Genomic DNA, 19,292 nt, shown 5'->3' on the forward strand with positions numbered 1-19,292 from the left:
CAAAACTGTCCCTGCTTCAAGATTCTCTGGCCCGCACCCTCGAGCTCCTGTGGAGACGGGAATCACTTTCCCTCCCATTGTTAATCGACCGTGAAATGAATGTAAACAATGTTTCTGAAGGGTAGGTAGTGGGAATGAATGATTTTCCCGGCTCCTCCCGTGGACAGAAATATAACGAGAATAAAGCTCAGTAATCCTTCCGGTACTATCACTTTATCAGAAAGTCGATAGTTTATATTCGCACTTTAGCAGATGATAATATTATCAAGTTTATTTTTCTTGTATGCACCACAATACTGCCAATGGCGCGTTATAAAGCGTCAGTCAAAACATCGATCTTCCCTTTGACTGAACAAAGAACATGGCATCCAATTGGCTGTTCCGGCCTTGAAGCCTACATGTGCTACCTGTCTGTTAGGCCATTAGTAAATATCAGCAGAACGCTGGTAAAGGAGCAGAAACGGTAACGGAAGAGATAACGCGGTGGGAATATAGAGACCTAATTCGGGTCAACTGTTGACACACCTTTTTTTTTCAAAGCTAAAAAGCCACTAAGTTTTACTGATTAGAAATTCTGTAGAATGATCAATCATCAATCGTGATACTTAAAATCATTTCAACGTTCTTTATCCATGGATTCTTGCCTGTCTTGAGTTATTTGTTTATTTATTTATTCATTTATCTATTTATTCAGATTTACCACATTTGTGGAAGGATTGACATAACAGGTGACTATCACCTTTTCAAGATGTCAACCCAGACCAGGCTGTAAGGTTTGGACCATCGCACACCGCATTCCCCTACACCTTTTCGAAAGGTGGGGTGGGTTCTTTTACGTGCTCGGGCCGTGGCTCTCCCCAAACACGGGACCTTCATTTAACGTCCTATCCGAGGGACGTCCTTAACCCTAGATGAGCTAGGTACTCATTTACACCTGAGTGAAGTGAGGAAAGTCGTGTTAAGTGCCTTTCCCAAGGGCACAACGTCGGGGCGCATGTCCAGACATGTCTGGGGGCAGGCCGGGCTCGAACTCGGGTCCCCTTGTTATGCTGGCCAAAGTATGTACGGGCATGTGGAAATACTCACAGTCACATAACGGATACTCAAACAGAAGCACAGACACACATAGCAGTCCTATACATATTTCTACACGGGCCAATTCCTCGGCTCCGGGATATGCATGCCAACATGCCTCCAAGGAAATTTTTACTACAAACCCTCTGAGCAAAACTGGGGTAGGGTGCCTTTCAACTCTGAATACGCAACAAGGGATCGATCTTGCGTGCTGACGGCATCTGTCGTCCAGATGGGATACGTATTAGCTCATCCCATGCAGGGCGTAACTCTCTGAAGGCCGCACACCGCATTGCGCAACCAACCGTCTTCAGCAGGGCGCCGGGCGCAACCAACCGCTGTCAGCTAGCAGGGCGGAACTGACCGCCCACAGAAAGGTTGGAACCAACAAACACAGCAGCAGGGTGGAGCCAACGAAAGTCGACCAATCAAGCACTTTTTTAGGATGTCATGTGAGAATTCAGTGTGACGACGTTTGGTCCATTGTTTAACACTTGGCTCTCCGTTCGGGTAACATAGGATTTGTTATAACTCGTCACAATCCCCGCCCTCAGCTTTTCATAACCTTCGAGGCTGCATGCAGTATACCGTTAGCTCAGCTTTAGGGCAAGGGCGCGCTACAGCGACAGACGGCGGGCCGCGTACCGAGGCTTGCCGCCGGGAATATTCTAACACGACGGGGAAACTCTTACGGGCTTGTGTTGAGTCACGGAGACCCGGAATTCTTTCAAGGTAAGTTCTTGAAAACGTTCCATACGCCGTGTTCCTGGTAAGCCCTTACACTTGATAATAGAAAACAACTTGTAAATGTATTTGTACTTCGCACTGATTTTACGAAATAAAAACTATGACCCATGTAGAAATACAAAGATTATAGGGCTCAGTGATTTAATTTGAGTCTCTACCAGTCCCCTCGGATTTCACTGTTTATAGGCCCAGGGCAATACTCGGCCAAGCTTTCTTCGTGGCATACAAAACTCTCTGTTGCCAGGTTTATCCATTGCACCCTGTGTTTTTTTACGCGGTAGGAGTTGGCCAACTCATGCCGCGTAAATGCAACAGGCCCGGGCGGCGGAAAGCCCCATCTGCCGCGACAAGAGCCCGACCACAGCACGGTACACTCCCCCGGTGTTTCATTTACCGATTTTGAAAGTGCCAAGAAGTCTGAATTGTCTCTTTGTTGACGAGTTTTGTTGAATATGAATGATTTCAATGCATTTTCGGCTTGGTTTAGATTATGTTTGTGTTTCCGTATTAAAAAATAGTAATGTGTTAGCTAAAGTGATTGAGGTACTTAGGCAAGTTGACAACTGGCTTAAGTGTATATTTTGTACGCAATTTGTCCTGCTAACGTTACAGTTTAATACTAGTACATTGTTGTACACTTGACGTCTTAGAATATTTTGTTTATTTTTTGTATCAACTCGTCAACAGTGATTTCCGACCGGCAGAACAGTTGTGGGTTCTTGTGATCGTGGGGTACTGGGTATAAATCTCTTTGTCTTTGTTGCGGACGGTACCGTAGAATAACGTTGCCAAGAGTAGTAAGAAGTAGCGCTTGGTCCGCTGCATTCTAAATCTGTTGGTTTTACACTAGTCAGTGCTAGTTATATGGACTTTCTTTGATTTTTCGCTAGTTCTGAGTTTGTAGGAATTTTTTTTGGTTCGCTGTAGTATTACGGTTGAAAGCCTGTTATTTACGGTCGTCTCTGGACGGCCAGGAACGCCCCAGGGGACCCTGTCAAGTGCGCAGTGCAGGCCCGCATGTGGCCAGCCTAGAAATCTTATAATTAGAAAGAATTCACTGGCTAGAATAAAGAGGTGAGATGAAAAAAACGATCCGTATACAAAAGGCAAAAAATCTGTGGCTCACCGCCCATGAGACAGCGTGAAAAATAATATAACATAGAGGTAAGCCCACGCGACCAACAGTCAGCTTGTGGGATTTTTTCCGTTATCAGAATTTTGTTTGACGAAAACAATTACCGGAAATTTTATTTTGTCCCATTGCCATCGCACGGGCGGGCGCTGTTATTGGTGAGATATCAGACGTCCTTTATCATTTTTTGAAGGAAGAAAGCGCGCGTGAGCTTGACAATCTAACTTATGATAAACACAAAAATTACAGTACGTCTGGTTACTATAGAAGTATTTCAGACCAGTATTTCGGCCAGCAGCCGTTAGAACTTATCTTCATCGGCTCTGCCACAAACTTCCTTAGATTTACTAGTTTTCTTTGCAAAATTCCAAGCTCTCAATAGCTTTACACACCGATTTTTGCTCGTTAAAGATGACGAAATATGCAAAATCTTTTTGGACGTCATGTGTCGCATGAAGTCTTTCAAATGACGGAAATGACGAATATGCTGGCTAGGTAACTTAATTTTGCCGTTTTTGTTGACCTAGGTAACATGTAATTCATATGTTGGGTCATTGTAAAGGCTTTCCTTCATAACTGAGCAACATGTCAGACTAACCTTTGTTTACTAGTTTGAATAAATATAGATAAATAAATAGATAAAAAGAGAGGCCAATTTGTTCCTCGGTGATCGGCAGTGAATGATGTTTCTTTTTGTGTCCGCAGGTGTGCTACTCCGCAAACACCCTCGGAATGCATATGGGGTTCACTGGAGTCAACGAGGAAGGAAGGAGTGTGCGCTGGAGAAACAAATAATGAATTCAGGATCACCATAAAGGCAAAACAAAACAAACGCAGAGGATAAAAATAAATGAGACACAAATGAATAAAAACTCTCACACAAAACATCTACTATGCCCAATATTCAAGAAACCTTGTCTCTGCGTCCTTCCTCTATCCTTTATGTGTTAGCTATAGTCTTCAGAGAGCATATAGTCTTCAGAGAGCATTTAAAAGAACCTCAGCAACATGTTCAAACATAAAATCCTTAATTGTAGGCGGCAAAAAAAAAGTTATTTGAAAATCAAGCTTTAAAATTTCAATTTCTTCCTAGTTGAATCTTATCAGTATAAGAGGAATATAGATATTGTTCTCTCTTGTTAGAAACAGAAAGGCATATTTGAAAATCAAATAATGATAGCCGGTTTCTCTGCCTCAAGTAGCAAGTTTGTCAAAATGGTGCTTTTCACATACAAATCAACAAAGGACTCTCCTTTACCTTACATATATCACACAGCCGACGGCTACCTTAAAACCAATTCCCTAGAGAATACATTCGTGCAATTCCTAAAATTCTTACAAACCGATCGTAATACTGTAATAAATGCCTCCGCCCCTGAGGCGTCGCCAAAAAGATTGCCCTGGGGAGCTTTCGAGGCGAACTCTCTGCCTCTTCGTCAACAGTCAGATCTCGTCTTGGAGTTCTCTTGTCACGTTAACGTTCTTGGTGTTACCAAGAAAAGGTAATAAAAATCTTACATATCAACCACCCTTAGCAGATACTGGCGTTTAAGTAAACCTTAGCAATCATGTGTACCATGATGTAATTTTTGTCGACGCCTCAGGGGCGAGCCAAATTTTTACTATATTGTGTGCAGATTGCAAGCATTCTAGGAATTGTACAGGAATGTGAAAGTCCATGGGACGATAAGTCAAGAATGCCTGGATGTATTGTCTTCATATTTTGTAGGTGGGTAGGTCTGTGGGAGACCTTGCAATGATTGGATTTTGGGCCCCCTAGTGACTTTCTATGGTACTGCAGGGGAACTTTCACTTTTCAAATCTCGTCTTCTGAACATGCTATAGTCATGATTTTTAAGTGGTGGATAGCTCTTTGTTAGGAAAATTTGGACGCCCTAGCAGCTTTTTTCACGGTGCTTTTTTTTTAACTGAAGGAGCTGATTTTGACTCAAACTTTGAAAGAGAATAACGCAAGAAGGGGATGACGGATCATCATATCTTTTGGTGTGTAGATAGCTTAAGTGATGATTTACATAATCATATGCCAATTATGCAAATCGATATCTGCATAATTAATGAGGACAGTTAATAAATCAGCTGAATTCTATTATAGGCCTCTCAAGCACATGACATATGTAACTGAGAAAGAGATAGATATCGATAGATATCAATTATGCGAATTGATACTTAATTTGCATAATTAATGACAAAATACTATAAATCCATAGTGGTACATGATGGGGATTTCATTTTTGCACCATTTGGAAGTTAAGTAAATGTGGCCACTATTAGACACAAATCTTGCATAGAGGGCCTCATTTACATAATTTATGAGAAACTGGTCGATCTTTTTTTGTGAAAACAAGATTTTCATACATTGGACAACTTGTGTTATTTTGGTAGAGAAGGTGATCGACTGATATGATTAATGCGAGGTCCTTATTTGCATGTGGGCTAAAAACGAAAACGTTAACAGAGACCACCGTCGCCATGGCAACATCTTTTTATGTTGCCAATCTTGTTTTCCTTTTGCGCGGTGTACCAAGGTTACCAGCCCAAACTTGTTCATATCTTGTCAACAAAAGCATATCCGTCTCTAATTAATAAGATGATTTCCTTCAGTGTTTTGAGAAAAAACAACTTTATTGTAACTGAACTGTAACAGAGTAAAATACAAACTTCAAGGGAACAAATGCGAACATAGCCTAATACATCTACAGCCATCATAATGGAATACAATTAGAAGGTAAACACTAAAAATGATTAAATTAAGACAAAGCTATTAAAAAATAGTGATGCTATTATGTAAGAATATAGTGTTAAAAGATAGACAATTTAGCTGAATAAACCAGCACATAATAGAGACCTACAAATACCTGTATCATCACCATCATCATCATCATCTGTATAAACATACAAAATCAGTTTGTAAGCCTGCACCTACTATATATTCAGCTACTATAACAAAATATTACTGGTAGCTCTAAAATTCTAAAATCAAATCTGAACTGTAAAAGAATAAATGATGTTTTAAGAAATGTAACAGAAGAGACCTAGATAAACATAACCTTGTGTGTATCATTTCTACAGATACCAAAACAAAACTCAACAAGTAGGCCTAACTTCTTTGCCAAACTGTAACAATTTAGAACATGTGCAATACATCAATATAAGAAAATCAAGTTATACTATAAGATTAGAAATATAGTGTAATGAGTCTAATGACTACATATAGATATAGTCTTGTGCATGAACCTAGACTTTAAAGAACTAAAATATTTCAAACAAAGCTACAAGAAAAAAGAACGGTTGTGCTATCTTATAAAATATAAATGAGGGGACTAAAGGACAGCAAGCCTTGCCATCAGCGTATAGCCTGAAAAGAAAAATTATGTGACTGATAAAACAGAAAATCAGGTAATAAGAAAAATAGAAACGAGGTTTGAATAAAGACTCGCATCATAATCCTCGAAAAGAATGGAGACTTGTTTTGGGACTTCGCCTTTTTAATACACCTGAATGTAATCCTAATATGAATGACTCTTTGTCATCTATCATCATTCTCTGTCAAGAATCCCTTACAAGTGTGTTCTTATGTGTGTCTTCAAAGTAAACAGTCTACTGAACTGCTTGTGACACTCCTTACACTGGTACGGTTTGTCCCCTGTGTGAATGCGCACGTGTTCTTTCAGACTACCTAGCTTACTAAACTGTCTGCCACACTCCTCACACTTGTAGGGTTTCTCCCCTGTGTGAGTCCGCATATGATCTTTTAGACTACTCAGCACACTGAACTGCCTGCTACACTCATCACACCTGTAGGGTTTCTCCTCTGTGTGAGTCCGTATGTGTGTCTTCAGATTACCCAGCTCACTGAACTGCTTGCTGCACTCCTCACACCTGTAGGGTTTCTCCTCTGTGTGAGTCCACATGTGGGTCGTCAAATGACTCTGCTGACTGAACTGCCTGCTGCACTCCTCACATCTGTAGGGTTTCTCCCCTGTGTGAGTCCGTATGTGTTTCTTTAGATGATCCAGCCGACTGAACTGCCTGCTGCACTCCTCACATCTGTAGGGTTTCTCCCCTGTGTGAGTCCGCATATGACTCTTCAGGTTGCCTTTTGTACTGAACTGCTTGCTGCACTCCTCACACCGATGAAGAGTGTTGTCAACCCCCCCAACCGAACCTCTGCTGACGTTATCACGGTAGCTCTTTGTTGTCGCCATCAAGTCGCTTCTGTAACTATAGGTAAAGGAGAACAAGAGAATCAACTGAAAATTTTCTGATGGGATGTTGGCAGCAACGGACAATTGCATTTGCTTGGAGTCATTTAACAAATTCTGTACACCTAGGTTTAGAAGTGGTTTAATAATAACATAAACAGCTTTATGACCAGCCTATGACAATCCTGGTATAATTTACACGTAGAAATGCATACACCCACACCCACATTGTTATTGTGATCAAGTACGTGCAGTAATTGCCGTGCTTCCTTACACTTTGTAATTTCTACGCATTTGTAAGTTTTTAGCGTCCAAAGAACATCCACATTTCACGACACTTGATAATATAAACTCTCTCCAAAAGCGGCCCATTCATCTCCGTTCAGTAACAAAGAATCATTAGCATGTGATACTACCTAAAGTGGCTTTGTTGCCATTATTGCACTATTCTAATGAATCTAGTGCTTACAGGTCCAGAAAGCTGAAAGAGTCGACGACAGGCATAGTATCCAAGTGTTTTTATAGAAGCAACGTAAACATCTTTGAACATTGGCATAGTCGTATTGTAAGCCGGTTTTGCATATATGTAACTAACTGAAGATATCACAGATGATACAAACCACTACCAAGAGAAGCCGATTGACCGATGATATGGCTCGTAATTAACACTGAATGTATCAAAATAAAGCAGACTCTATACATGCATATGTAGCATCAGCTTTGAGCATAGCGCATTTGGCATCCAAGTCCGTTACAGCGCGCAGTATACATCACTGTTCTAATCAGCTCTGAAGCCGTTTAGGTGACTGCCGGAAAATCCGTTCTCTCGCCGATAGTCGATGATTTGGGGCCTCACAGTGTGCCACAAAATCCTGACCCAGGTCTAACTTGGACTTGATTTCCCTCCTATTTTGTACGTCTTGGAGAGCTTGCCAATGGTGGGAGATGTTGGGTCGACTCGACAAATCTCACTTTCGTCAAAATCTGCTCCTGCATGCACGTAGCGACCGCTCCATTAGATGTACGGAACAAAGTCGAATCGACAACTCAACTTGTGTACTTGGTTTGAGTTGATGACATTTACATAAGACCCACAACTCGACTGATTGGCTAATTGTCGGGGTGGTAGGGGTCGTGAAAATTTTCAAAACAAGCCATGCGATTCGGTCAAGGGGCCTTGATTTATATACGACCATGCTAGAAAATTACTGACATATAGAATAGGGGGGGGGGGGGTCGTGAAAATGTGCAAAACAAGCCAATAAAAAATACACCAACAGATTTAGAACGAGAACAATATGACACTTCACAATCAGGAGTCATAAATTTGCATGCATGCTACGACCCACTACTAAAACAACAGTACGTCGATGAAGATTAGACATCCAGGTAATAAGATATGCCAAAAAGCAGTTACTCAAGCAACTGGATATGATTTTGGAAACGGTCAGACGTTTCAAGTAGAATCCACTACTTTTCGTCAGTGACTGTGAGCAAGATTTGTCGAACAGCATGTTTATAACCACGAACTATACAAATAGAGAGAAGACAATTTTTAGATGGCCCAATAGACAGCAAATTAGACAACTCAATACAAGGTTGAAGTAAAAGGGGACAATAGCTCCAGTACAAAAATAACAGTAGGCAAGATCCCGACAAAATGAACAAAAGCAACTATTCCACAAGTCAGAAGTCACAATGTGGATGCAAATTTGGCGCCAAGAAAACAACAAGGACGTTTCAGATAAATATTTCACGGGTCTCTCACCTGGCCGTGGTCACAAAAGGTAGGATAGTTCCCAAGTACATGTAGCAAAATGACAACAAATAAATAGGGGGCCAGGGGATGACAATAGAGCGCAGGGGAGATAATGAATGAATAACAATAGCGCGAGTGCTCTATGCAGATTATTTCGCGCGAACATTTGAACAGGAACGTAATCTCCAAGTACAAGTAGATCTACGCGAGGGCCGAAAATCGAATATGCTAGCCAGAGAAGCCTACGGTGCTGACTGGAGCTTATCTGGCTAGCATATACGCTTGGAGATTACGGGAATATTTAACCGGTGGAAAAGCTAGAAAGCCAAAATTAGACGAAACCGTGCAATCTGGTAGGTATTAGAAATATATGCCGGTGAAAAGCTAAGCGCTTTTGATTAAAAAGAGAGAACGGACAGTCGGTGAGATTCAAAGACAAAATTCTCTAGCCCAAATGGGCAAAATCCACGCTACCAAAATGTTGGTTTCTATGCGGTACAATCTGCGTCTGTGCTACCCAAACACACAAATATGGCAGGTCCAGAACCGGTTTTTGAATGCACAGGAAGTCAACAACACGCCAGGGCACAATGCGGCCTTATGAAACTAAGTGTTTAGCGAGGGCCGGGAATACTCTATGAAGTAAGAGTTCCTCTATCTTTATATCTATGAATCTATGGTAGGATTATATACAAGGCAACACACACCAAGCCAGGATCACTTATGCTACCATACAATATCCGATCAGCCAGTATCAGACGGATACAGAGAATTAAGACAAAATAAAAGACCAGCCGCATACTGCACTAAACTACACTACAGGGTACAAATTACAATCTTCGAACTACAACTAACACACACGTACCTGGGAATCCGGAGTCACCAACTGTACTCTTAGACAAATACAACATCCAAGGTCAGTTCTGCTGACAATGGGTTACTCTCTGATTGGCTACTCTCACCAGCCAATCACGGCTTTCTCATACAGGTAATTTATGCAAGCCCCTCCTCCATATGGTCTAGTTAAGAGTACTAGACACACTAATTACGTATATATGATGGCCGTTACAGTACACAAACACATATGGATCCAATTTAGATTCTGCCATTTTTATCACACTATACGTAGCTTTTGTTGCATCTCGTGTACCTGATTACCCACCATAAGCTGAAGATGACCGTCTACCGGCGAGCAGATCATGTCATGCCGTGTTCTCTTTACGAGTTTTCACTCACATTAAAGGATCAAGTTGCACACGTCGCCTTTATACTACTACATCTACAAATGTAAAAATTCCGACTATTTATGGAAAGTGTACTTTTGGCACTACATGTATTTAGTAATGTCTCTTATAAAAATGACATATGACTTTTGTTAAGGTTCTTAATAAGCGTTACCAAGGAGGTTGAAATAAGAACTGATAATAATTAGTTGACATACCAGCGCCGCTTGGAAATCATGTCTACAGTTGATGAGATTTCCTTTTGCAAGGTGTATCAAGGTAATCTGCAAAAACGTGTTTATATCTAGGCGTTGTAAACAAAAGTATACACGTCTCTAATAAATAAGCTGATTTCTTCTTGTGTTATCACAAAAAAATCTTTATTGTAACTGAATTGTAACAAAACAAATAGCATATTTATATGTAAATAGATCGGAACTTAAGGAACACAACACTGTTCCTATCATCTCTACAGCTACCATAATAGAAATCAGATAGTAGGTAGTAACAAATAATATAACTGAAAAAGACAAAAGAAAAATAACAGCGATACTATGACATACAGAATTGATATAGCGTTATGGCAAAAACTTTTTTTTAAATTTTCTTAAAGCTGAATAAACAAGAAAATATACTAATAATCCTAAAAAATACTGTACGTTCATAAACATCGACATAAGCTTATTAGCTTATACCTGCTATATCTTCAGCTACAACAACAAAATGCTACTGGTAGGTCTGAAATGCTACAAACCTGAACTGTAACAGAATAAATGAGATAAAGAAATGTAACAGAAGGGCCATAAACAAACATAACCTTTCGCCTATCATCTCTACAGCTAACATAAGGGAAACCAAAGTCTAATCTCCAAACGTTCAACATAGAATGTAACAAATGAAAATAATAGAAAAAGCTATGAGCAAAATAACAGTGGTGCTATTATATAAGGAATAAACAAGGGTACCCAAAGACAGCAAGTCGTGTCATTAGAGTATGAAAATGTGACTAACGAAACAGCAGACTGCTCTATAAGAAAACGAAACAAACGAGGTAACATAACAGAACTCAACTTGTAGGTCTAGCCTCTAAACGTTTAACATAGACCGTAACATTTGAAATCGCAAAAGCTATCGGCAAAATAAAGGAATAAATATCATCTAATGACTAAACAAGTCTTGTCGTCAGAGTATCATAATGTGACAAACAAAACAGACTTAACAGCAAACTAGATTATAAGAGGACGAACTAAACGAGGTTTGACTTAAGTCAAAATCTTCTAAAATAAAATAATGGAGCCTTTATTGGGGGCTTTGACTTTTTAACACACCTAGATGTGATCCTAAAATGACTCTGTCATATATCAGACAGGCCAATAAAAGGCTTCTTCTCATTCTTTGCAACTAATTTCTTACAAGTGTGTTCTTCTCTTATGAGTTGTCTAATTTGCTGTAAAGTTTCTCACCTGTGTGAGTCCGCATGTGATTCTTCAGACTACCCAACTCACTGAACTGCTTGCTGCACTCCTCACACTTGAAAGGTTTCTCTCCTGTGTGAGTCCGTATATGTTTATTCAGACTACCCTTCTCACTGAACTGCTTGCTGCACTCCTCACACCGGTAGGGTTTTTCCCCTGTGTGTGTCCGAATGTGAGCCTTAAAATTACGCAACTCCCTGAACTGCCTGCTGCACTCCTCACACTTGTAAGGCTTCTCACCTGTGTGAGTCCGCATGTGTCTCTTCAGACTACCCAGCTCACTAAACTGCCTGCTGCACTCCTCACAGCTGTATGGTTTCTCCCCAGTGTGAATCCGCATGTGGTTTTTCAGATTACCCAGCTCACTGAACTGCCTGCTGCACTCCTCACACTTGTAGGGTTTCTCTCCTGTGTGAGTCCGCATGTGTCTCTTCAGATTACCCAGCTCACTGAACTGCCTGCTGCACACCTCACACTTGTAGGGTTTCTCTCCTGTGTGAGTTCGCATGTGAGTCTTCAGATGACCCAGCTGACTGAACTGCCTGATGCACTCCTCACACTTGTAGGGCTTCTCCCCTGTGTGAGTCTGCAAGTGTATCTTCAGATTACTTGGTGTACTGAACTGCTTGCTGCACTCCTCACACCATGGCAGAGTGTTGGCAATCCCTCGTACCCTACTATTGGTGACGTCACTGTGGCAGCTCTTTGCAGTAGCCATGGAGACACTTCTGTTATAATAGTGAAAAGAAAATAGAGTAAATGACCAAATCAAAAATGAAATTGAATCCATTGAAAGTTTTCATCACAGGCCGGTACAATCTCACACACACACGGACACACTCACAGCTGCATACACACGCACGCAAACAAACAAACAGACAGACACACTGGCATACACACACACAACAAACAAACTACAGCGAAACTCACATACACACACAAAACACAGACAAGGCACACGTACAAATAAACCCACATGGCGTTGCGTCGTGTGGCGTAATGGATAGAACATCAGACTGTCAAACATGGGGACACCAGTTCGAACCCGAGCTGCCCCCAGACATGTCTGAACATGCGCCCGGACGTTCCCTCACTTCACTCAGGTGCACGTGTAAATGAGTACCTAGCTCCTCTAGAGTTGGGGACGTCCCTCGGATAGGACGTTAAATGGAGGTCCTGTGTTTGGGGAGAGCCAAACCCCGCGCACGTTAAAGAACCTTTCGAAGAAGAGTAGGGGCATGCCCCGGTGTGCGATGGTCCAAACCTTACAGTCTTATGTACGTCTTACGTACCGTGCGAGACTCCTCAACTTAATGAGGTTGAGCACGTAATGAGAAGAAGACATAAACACACACACACACACACACACACACACACACATACATTCTTTCATTTCTAAAATGTACAATCGTCTATTGTATAAGCTAGTTCAGGGTTGCTACTACCCATGTGGAGTGTCAAAGGTGAAGGCCCAAGGCTTGCAGACATTTCTCGTCTCGACATTGTCTCGGTTTGCATAACAACGCCCAGATGGGTCTTGCTTACGTCGCGGGGCCTGTACCTTTGCCACTGCACATGCGTAGTAGCAACCCCGAACTAACTTATACAAACATATGATCTGCCAACGTTCCAAATTGTAACATTATCCGCACATTCGCGCATGCGCCGGAGACGGGCATGTTTTTGGACAGCTCCTGCTCATAGTCGAAGATTTTCACCTAAATAAGCAAATTACGGACGGATACTTTTCCCGGACATAAAAGACAAGTGCTAGCGGTCGATCAAGGTAACTCTGGAACGTTATGTGCAGTTAATGGGCGCTCGTAGTGCTCCGTAACATCTAATCGTTCTCACGCCATGTGAGCCGAAGCGACGCCATCTTGAAAATTTGTATGCTATCGAACCGGAGAGATACAAACATTATTCCACGATTAATACAACCTTTTTTCGTGCGGTGGGAAAAGCCGCGGGATTAATTAATTTCAGTGGTGGGACGAGCCACAGGTTACTACAAATATTACAGAATCCAAGGGAAGGAACTTTACGTGTTCGGGGTCAAGTCCGTACGTGTTCTGTACACACTCGAAAGTTGGGCGGCGGGTGCTTACATGTTCCAACTGGCACAGGCCCTAGTTCGGAAGAAAATACAACGCTCCTCATACTATGTCGACTTGGAGACTGGTTTTCCCATACCTTACATCGTTCTTCATGAGTATTTCATATCCAACACAGACAAATGGCAGTCCAACAACGGACCATCTCCATAGCCGGTCACCCTTTCAAGTCAGCCCCCCTCACGTTATATAGGATAGACCATAACTTTTTAAAACCAACTTTTCCCTCGCAAACTAGCTTCAGTTTTCCAGTACCCAGATGATGTAATCCATATAATTGAATAATTATTACCTCAGTGTACTAGCATTTTCCACGTTGCCCAAACATAACTAGCTCCGAAACTTATTTTCTGACCCATTGACTGTGATTCAAGTACTAGTAAACAGCGGCTGTTAGTGTTGTTTACACGCCAAACGGATTCAAAACACCAACAGGGCGTCAAGTATTCCACTCAGGAAAGCGATTCCTTTGTAGCGACACCGGCCATTGTTCATTCGCGCACCGGCAATTCACAAGTTTGTCACAAGATAGCCTGGATGCCAGACCCCCAAACTCTGAAATATCTATAGTGTGGGGGTCTGGTTTGATGCTTGGGGGAATTTGCTCATGCCAGCTCAAATACTGAGCGAGGATCCCATCAATAGAGCAGCAGCAGATCAGCAGGGAGCCATTTACACCCCTGCCATGATTGGTCACAGAATCCCAGCTGTGTTTTTGAATCGTGGTAACAGATAAAATGTAACTGTAGATAGGGCCCGTAATGTCTTATTTGGTTGTAGAACCTTTTAACACATGATCTCAATTTAGCAAATAGGACAACCAGAGGTAAATTACTAAATGCACTTTTAAGTTCTGCTGTTATTTTGGAAAAGATCTCCATGCATATTTTGAGAATTGAGTGGTTAATGATTAAAGACCCCAGTAAAACTATATAAATACGGGATATTGTAAACTATAGCCTTCAGTATGCGTCTGGCAGCCGTACAGTGCACATCAGTGGAGGCCTGGCTGAGAAAGTTTACCATGTACAAGTTACACTTCAAGTCATGTTTGAATTCTATAGATAACATATAAGAATTTGAAGTATGGCTACACGTAAAGAAGTTAGCTTGAAGGACAGTTAGCCAAGAAATAAAGTAATGACAACACTGGCTTGCAATTTAGTTTGAGACATTGGCTAGCAGTTATATGTACTGTTCTACAGAGCCCTATTCTATGCTGGTTACAACAACAAGAAGACGCAAAAAATCCCAAGTCATATTTCTAGACACACAACCTAGGCTAATGTTGGGAAGACATTGGAAATTTATATCCATTTAGACACTCTAACACAACGTTGACAGGGTCGATTTGAAAGTTTGGAAATTTGAACAAGGTTGGCTTCCCCCAAACTGAAAGTTGTAGATACATTGTAGCATTGCCTTGATTATCCAAGGGATCTTATCTGATTGAAACTTCCTTGGATTATGTGACTTTTTGATAGATATCTGGGCCATTCTGCATGGTTTGATACTGTTCATAGAAAAACCAGTACAGAAAAAAGTTTGAATTCTCTGACAGTTATTATGGTAATCTGTCCCTGCTATTGTCCCAGGCTGGCAGACATCTAATCCTTTTATGAATTTATGTGGTTATGGGGGATTAATCCAGCCCTCAACCTGCTGGGCAGCTCACAGTAGGAGCACTCCCTTTACGACTTCCCCAGGGCAAGGTTTTGGTTCCTTTAACCGTTGAGCTGTGTCTTGTCCATGATTCGCTATTGTTCATAGCCATGTACCAGGCTACCTGTGGTGTGAGTGGCCATTAACCACAGCTTCTCCCCCACTGACACCACTCTACTGAGAAAATTTCCCCACCCATCAGACCAGACTCCCACACGATAGATATTTCAGAGTTTGGGGGTCTGGCATCCAGGCTAGTCACAAGACAAAGCCAACAGGAAAAGTGACGTAGTTCGGTCTAACAATCAGCGAATTTTCAAGAAGTTTAGCAACAGTCTACAGAAAAACATGGAAGCAAACACTCTAACTTAGGAAAGCAGTACTAGTACATCGGCGCTACGCCGTAATTTCCACCATCTGGGGAGAATCCTGCGGGTCGTCATCACATCTGATGTGAGAAACCGGGTGGGAAATTCTTGCGCCGGGGCCGATGGAGGGGTTTCTGACATACGGAACTCACCCACGTTGTCTCCCGAGTCGTTCAAAATTCTCTTTTTTTCTACAACATTACCCTTTAGCTGGATATTTCATTTCTAACACAGTATACTCGACTTTTGTTGAGTACTGTGCAGTCTTATTTGTCGACAAAAAGAGATCCAGTAGCCCCTAAACTACCCTTCTTGATGTAACGCGTTCATCGTCCTGCACAAACAAAACACTTACAACCGTCGCGAAATCGTTACTTGTAGTTCTGTACTTCGAACTCGTTACACAGCCTTACACAGATAGTCGTCAACACTCCTTACCTGGCAGTTATCTGCGGTTAGAACAGCTCAGAACGGGAACTGGCGTCTCAAAAGAAAGACGAGAGAAGGTCTCCGGACGTCTTGTCGACACGCACTCGCGAACGGAAGTGTGCAGTAGATGATCCGGAAGTTCAATAATGAGGTCAGTTTCTTGTACCTGATTACCCACAAGAAGCTAAAGATGACCGCCTACCGGTGACTAGATCATGTCATGTAACTCTTTACTATGTACTATTCCATTATGACTCAAACAAGGATGACGACCAAATCATTATAATTTGATTCTTCATATATGCCATACGTTAAAGATGTAACAGTAGGAACTGACACATCAGCGGCCATTTATTTTAGCAATCATGTACAATTGATTTTTCTAACGTATTGTTGATCATTTGCAGTAAAAATGGACGTATCAGCGACCCTCAGCAACCATGCATGAGTTTAGTTGAGGTCCTTTTGCATGGCGCTACCGTACCAAGATGGTCAATTAGGCACTATAAACAAAGATATATACTTGTCTAATGAATAAATTGATTTCCTTCAGTGTTATTACAGAAATTTTTATTGTGACCGAATTTCAGGACAATAAATGCACAAAAAATGTAACAGAAGTGACCTAAATGAATACGCCTATTATCCCTACAGCTTCCATTATAGAGCTCAGTAGGTAGAACGTAAAAACTAAGAATACTTAGAACAACGCTATAAGCAAAAAAAATGCTATTATAAAATGAATAGTGTTACAACAAAAACGTAATATACATTATTAGAGCTACATAGACAAGCACATACAAGAGCCCTACAATACATTTATATGTGTAAAAATCTAAATCAGTTTGCAATCCTGTACCTTCTATATCTACAGCTACAATAAAAAATTCTATTGGTAGCTCTAAAGTACTACAAATAAACCTGAACTGTAACAGAATAAATTGCATAAAATGTAAAAGAGCAGACCTCATTAAAAAAAACATTCTGCCTATCATCTCTACAGCTACAGCTACCATAATAGAACTCAACATGTAGGTAACAATAAAAAGATTGAAAAAGAAAACATACAACATAATGAATAGATACAGAGTTAGGACATTTTTTTTCTTCATTTTCTCAAAACTGTATAAACAAGCACATATAAGAAACCTGCAAACACTACGTGTATTAACATCTTGCACCTCGAACATGTTTAGCTCTAAAATGCTACAATTAAACCTGACCTTTAACGGTATAAATAGTATAAACGAGTAACAGAAAGTATAGTACTTAAATGAACATAACAATTCTATTTATCATCAATATAGATACTTAAATAGATCTAGAACTCAACTAGTAGGTTTCACTTTTAAAACATAGACGGTAAAAGTAAGAAATGTATCAAATATTGCTATAAACAAAATAACAGTGATGCTACTATATAAAGATCAAACAAAGGGAAAACAAGACAGCCAGCGCCACCCAGCATCGTATGACGGTGTGCATGTGACTATTCAAACAAAAAACTAGATATTAGGAACATAAACCAAACAAGGCTTCTGAAGACTATACCATAAACATGTACATTAAAAATAACCAAGAGCTTTTTTTGAAGATTTTACCTTTTCCAGTTAAATGAATGCAATCCTAATATACCTTTGTATTCTATCCATGGGTCAATGAAAGGCTTCTAGTCAGTCTTTGAAATAATTCCTTACAAGTGTGTTTTTTTATGTTTCCGAAGAGTATCTAGCCTACTGAACTGCCTGCTGCACTCCTCACATATGTAGGGTTTCTCCCCAGTGTGAGTCCGCATGTGCATTGTCAGATGACCCAGCTGACTAAACTGCCTGTTGCACTCCTCACACTTGTAGAGTTTCTCCCCAGTGTGAGTCCGCATGTGTTTCTTCAGACTGCCCAGCACACTGAACTGCCTGCTGCACTCCTCACACTTGTAGAGTTTCTCCCCTGTGTGAGTCCGCATGTGTGTCTTCAGATTACCCAGCTCACTGAACTGCCTGCTGCACTCCTCACACTTGTAGGGTTTCTCTCCTGTGTGAGTCCGCATGTGTCTCTTCAGATTACTCAGCTCACTGAACTGTCTGCTGCACTCCTCACACCTGTAGGGTTTCTCCCCAGTATGAGTTTGGATATGAGTCTTCAGATTACTCAGCTGACTGAACTGCCTGCTGCACTCCTCACACGTGTAGGGTTTGTCCCCTGTGTGAGTCCGCATGTGTTTCTTTAGACTACCCAGCTCATTGAACTGCTTGTTACACTCCTCACACTTGTAAGGTTTGTCCCCTGTGTGAGTCCGCATGTGTCTCTTCAGACTACCCAACACATTAAACTGCCTGCTACATTCCTCACACCTGTAGGGTTTCTCCCCCGTGTGAGTCCGCATGTGTTTCTTTAGACTACCCAGCTCATTGAACTGCTTGCTACACTCCTCACACTTGTAAGGTTTGTCCCCTGTGTGAGTCTCCATGTGTCTCTTTAGATTACTTAGTGTACTGAACTGCTTGCTGCACTCCTCACACCTGTAGGGTTTCTCCCCTGTGTGAGTCCGCACGCAAGTGTCTCTTTAGTTTACTTGGTGCACTGAACTGCCTGCTGCACTCCTCACACTTGTAGGGTTTCTCCCCTGTGTGAGTCTGCAAGTGTATCTTCAGATTACCTGGTGTACTGAACTGCTTGCTGCACTCCTCACACCATCGTACCCTACTATTGGTGACGTCACTGTGGCAGCTCTTTGTAGTAGCCATGGAGACACTTCTGTTATAATAGTGAAAGGAAAATAGAGTAAATGACCAAATTAAAAATGAAATTGAATCCATTGAAAGTTTTCATCACAGGGAATGATACAACGGACACCATTGCATCTGCTTGGAGACATGTGACTGCCATAATGACAAATATCAATTATCAGATCTTTCGCTGGTAAATCTTTATGCAGTCGAGGACACTAAAAGATCTGATTGGAGGTTAGATGATAACAGCAAGGTAAAGAATCTGACAGACCTGGCACAATCTCACACACACACGGACACACTCACGGCTGCATACACACGCACGCACGCAAACAAACAGACAGACACACTGGCATA

General features: G+C 41.4%; 2 protein-coding genes across 2 annotated transcripts in view; both read right to left on the bottom strand.

Moving 5' to 3' along the window:
* LOC136427042 (zinc finger protein 91-like) overlaps positions 1 to 17,902 on the bottom strand; it is a 31,129-nt gene extending 13,227 nt beyond the window's left edge. Inside the window, exon 1 of the mRNA XM_066415761.1 lies at positions 16,216 to 17,902. The gene's annotated coding sequence lies outside the window, so the exon portion shown is untranslated. The remainder of the gene's footprint in view (positions 1 to 16,215) is intronic.
* LOC136427043 (zinc finger protein 91-like) lies at positions 5,556 to 18,950 on the bottom strand. Its single transcript, XM_066415762.1, has 5 exons — positions 18,812 to 18,950; positions 17,904 to 18,765; positions 11,622 to 12,361; positions 11,170 to 11,185; positions 5,556 to 7,195 (listed from the first exon to the last, which is right to left on the bottom strand). Exons 1-5 carry the CDS (start codon positions 18,948 to 18,950, stop codon positions 6,532 to 6,534), a joined length of 2,421 nt encoding a protein of 806 aa, XP_066271859.1. The 3' UTR covers positions 5,556 to 6,531.
* Positions 18,951 to 19,292: the final 342 nt, after the last annotated feature.

Source organism: Branchiostoma lanceolatum, chromosome 2, assembly GCF_035083965.1.
Source record: "Branchiostoma lanceolatum isolate klBraLanc5 chromosome 2, klBraLanc5.hap2, whole genome shotgun sequence".
Taxonomy (NCBI): domain Eukaryota; kingdom Metazoa; phylum Chordata; class Leptocardii; order Amphioxiformes; family Branchiostomatidae; genus Branchiostoma; species Branchiostoma lanceolatum.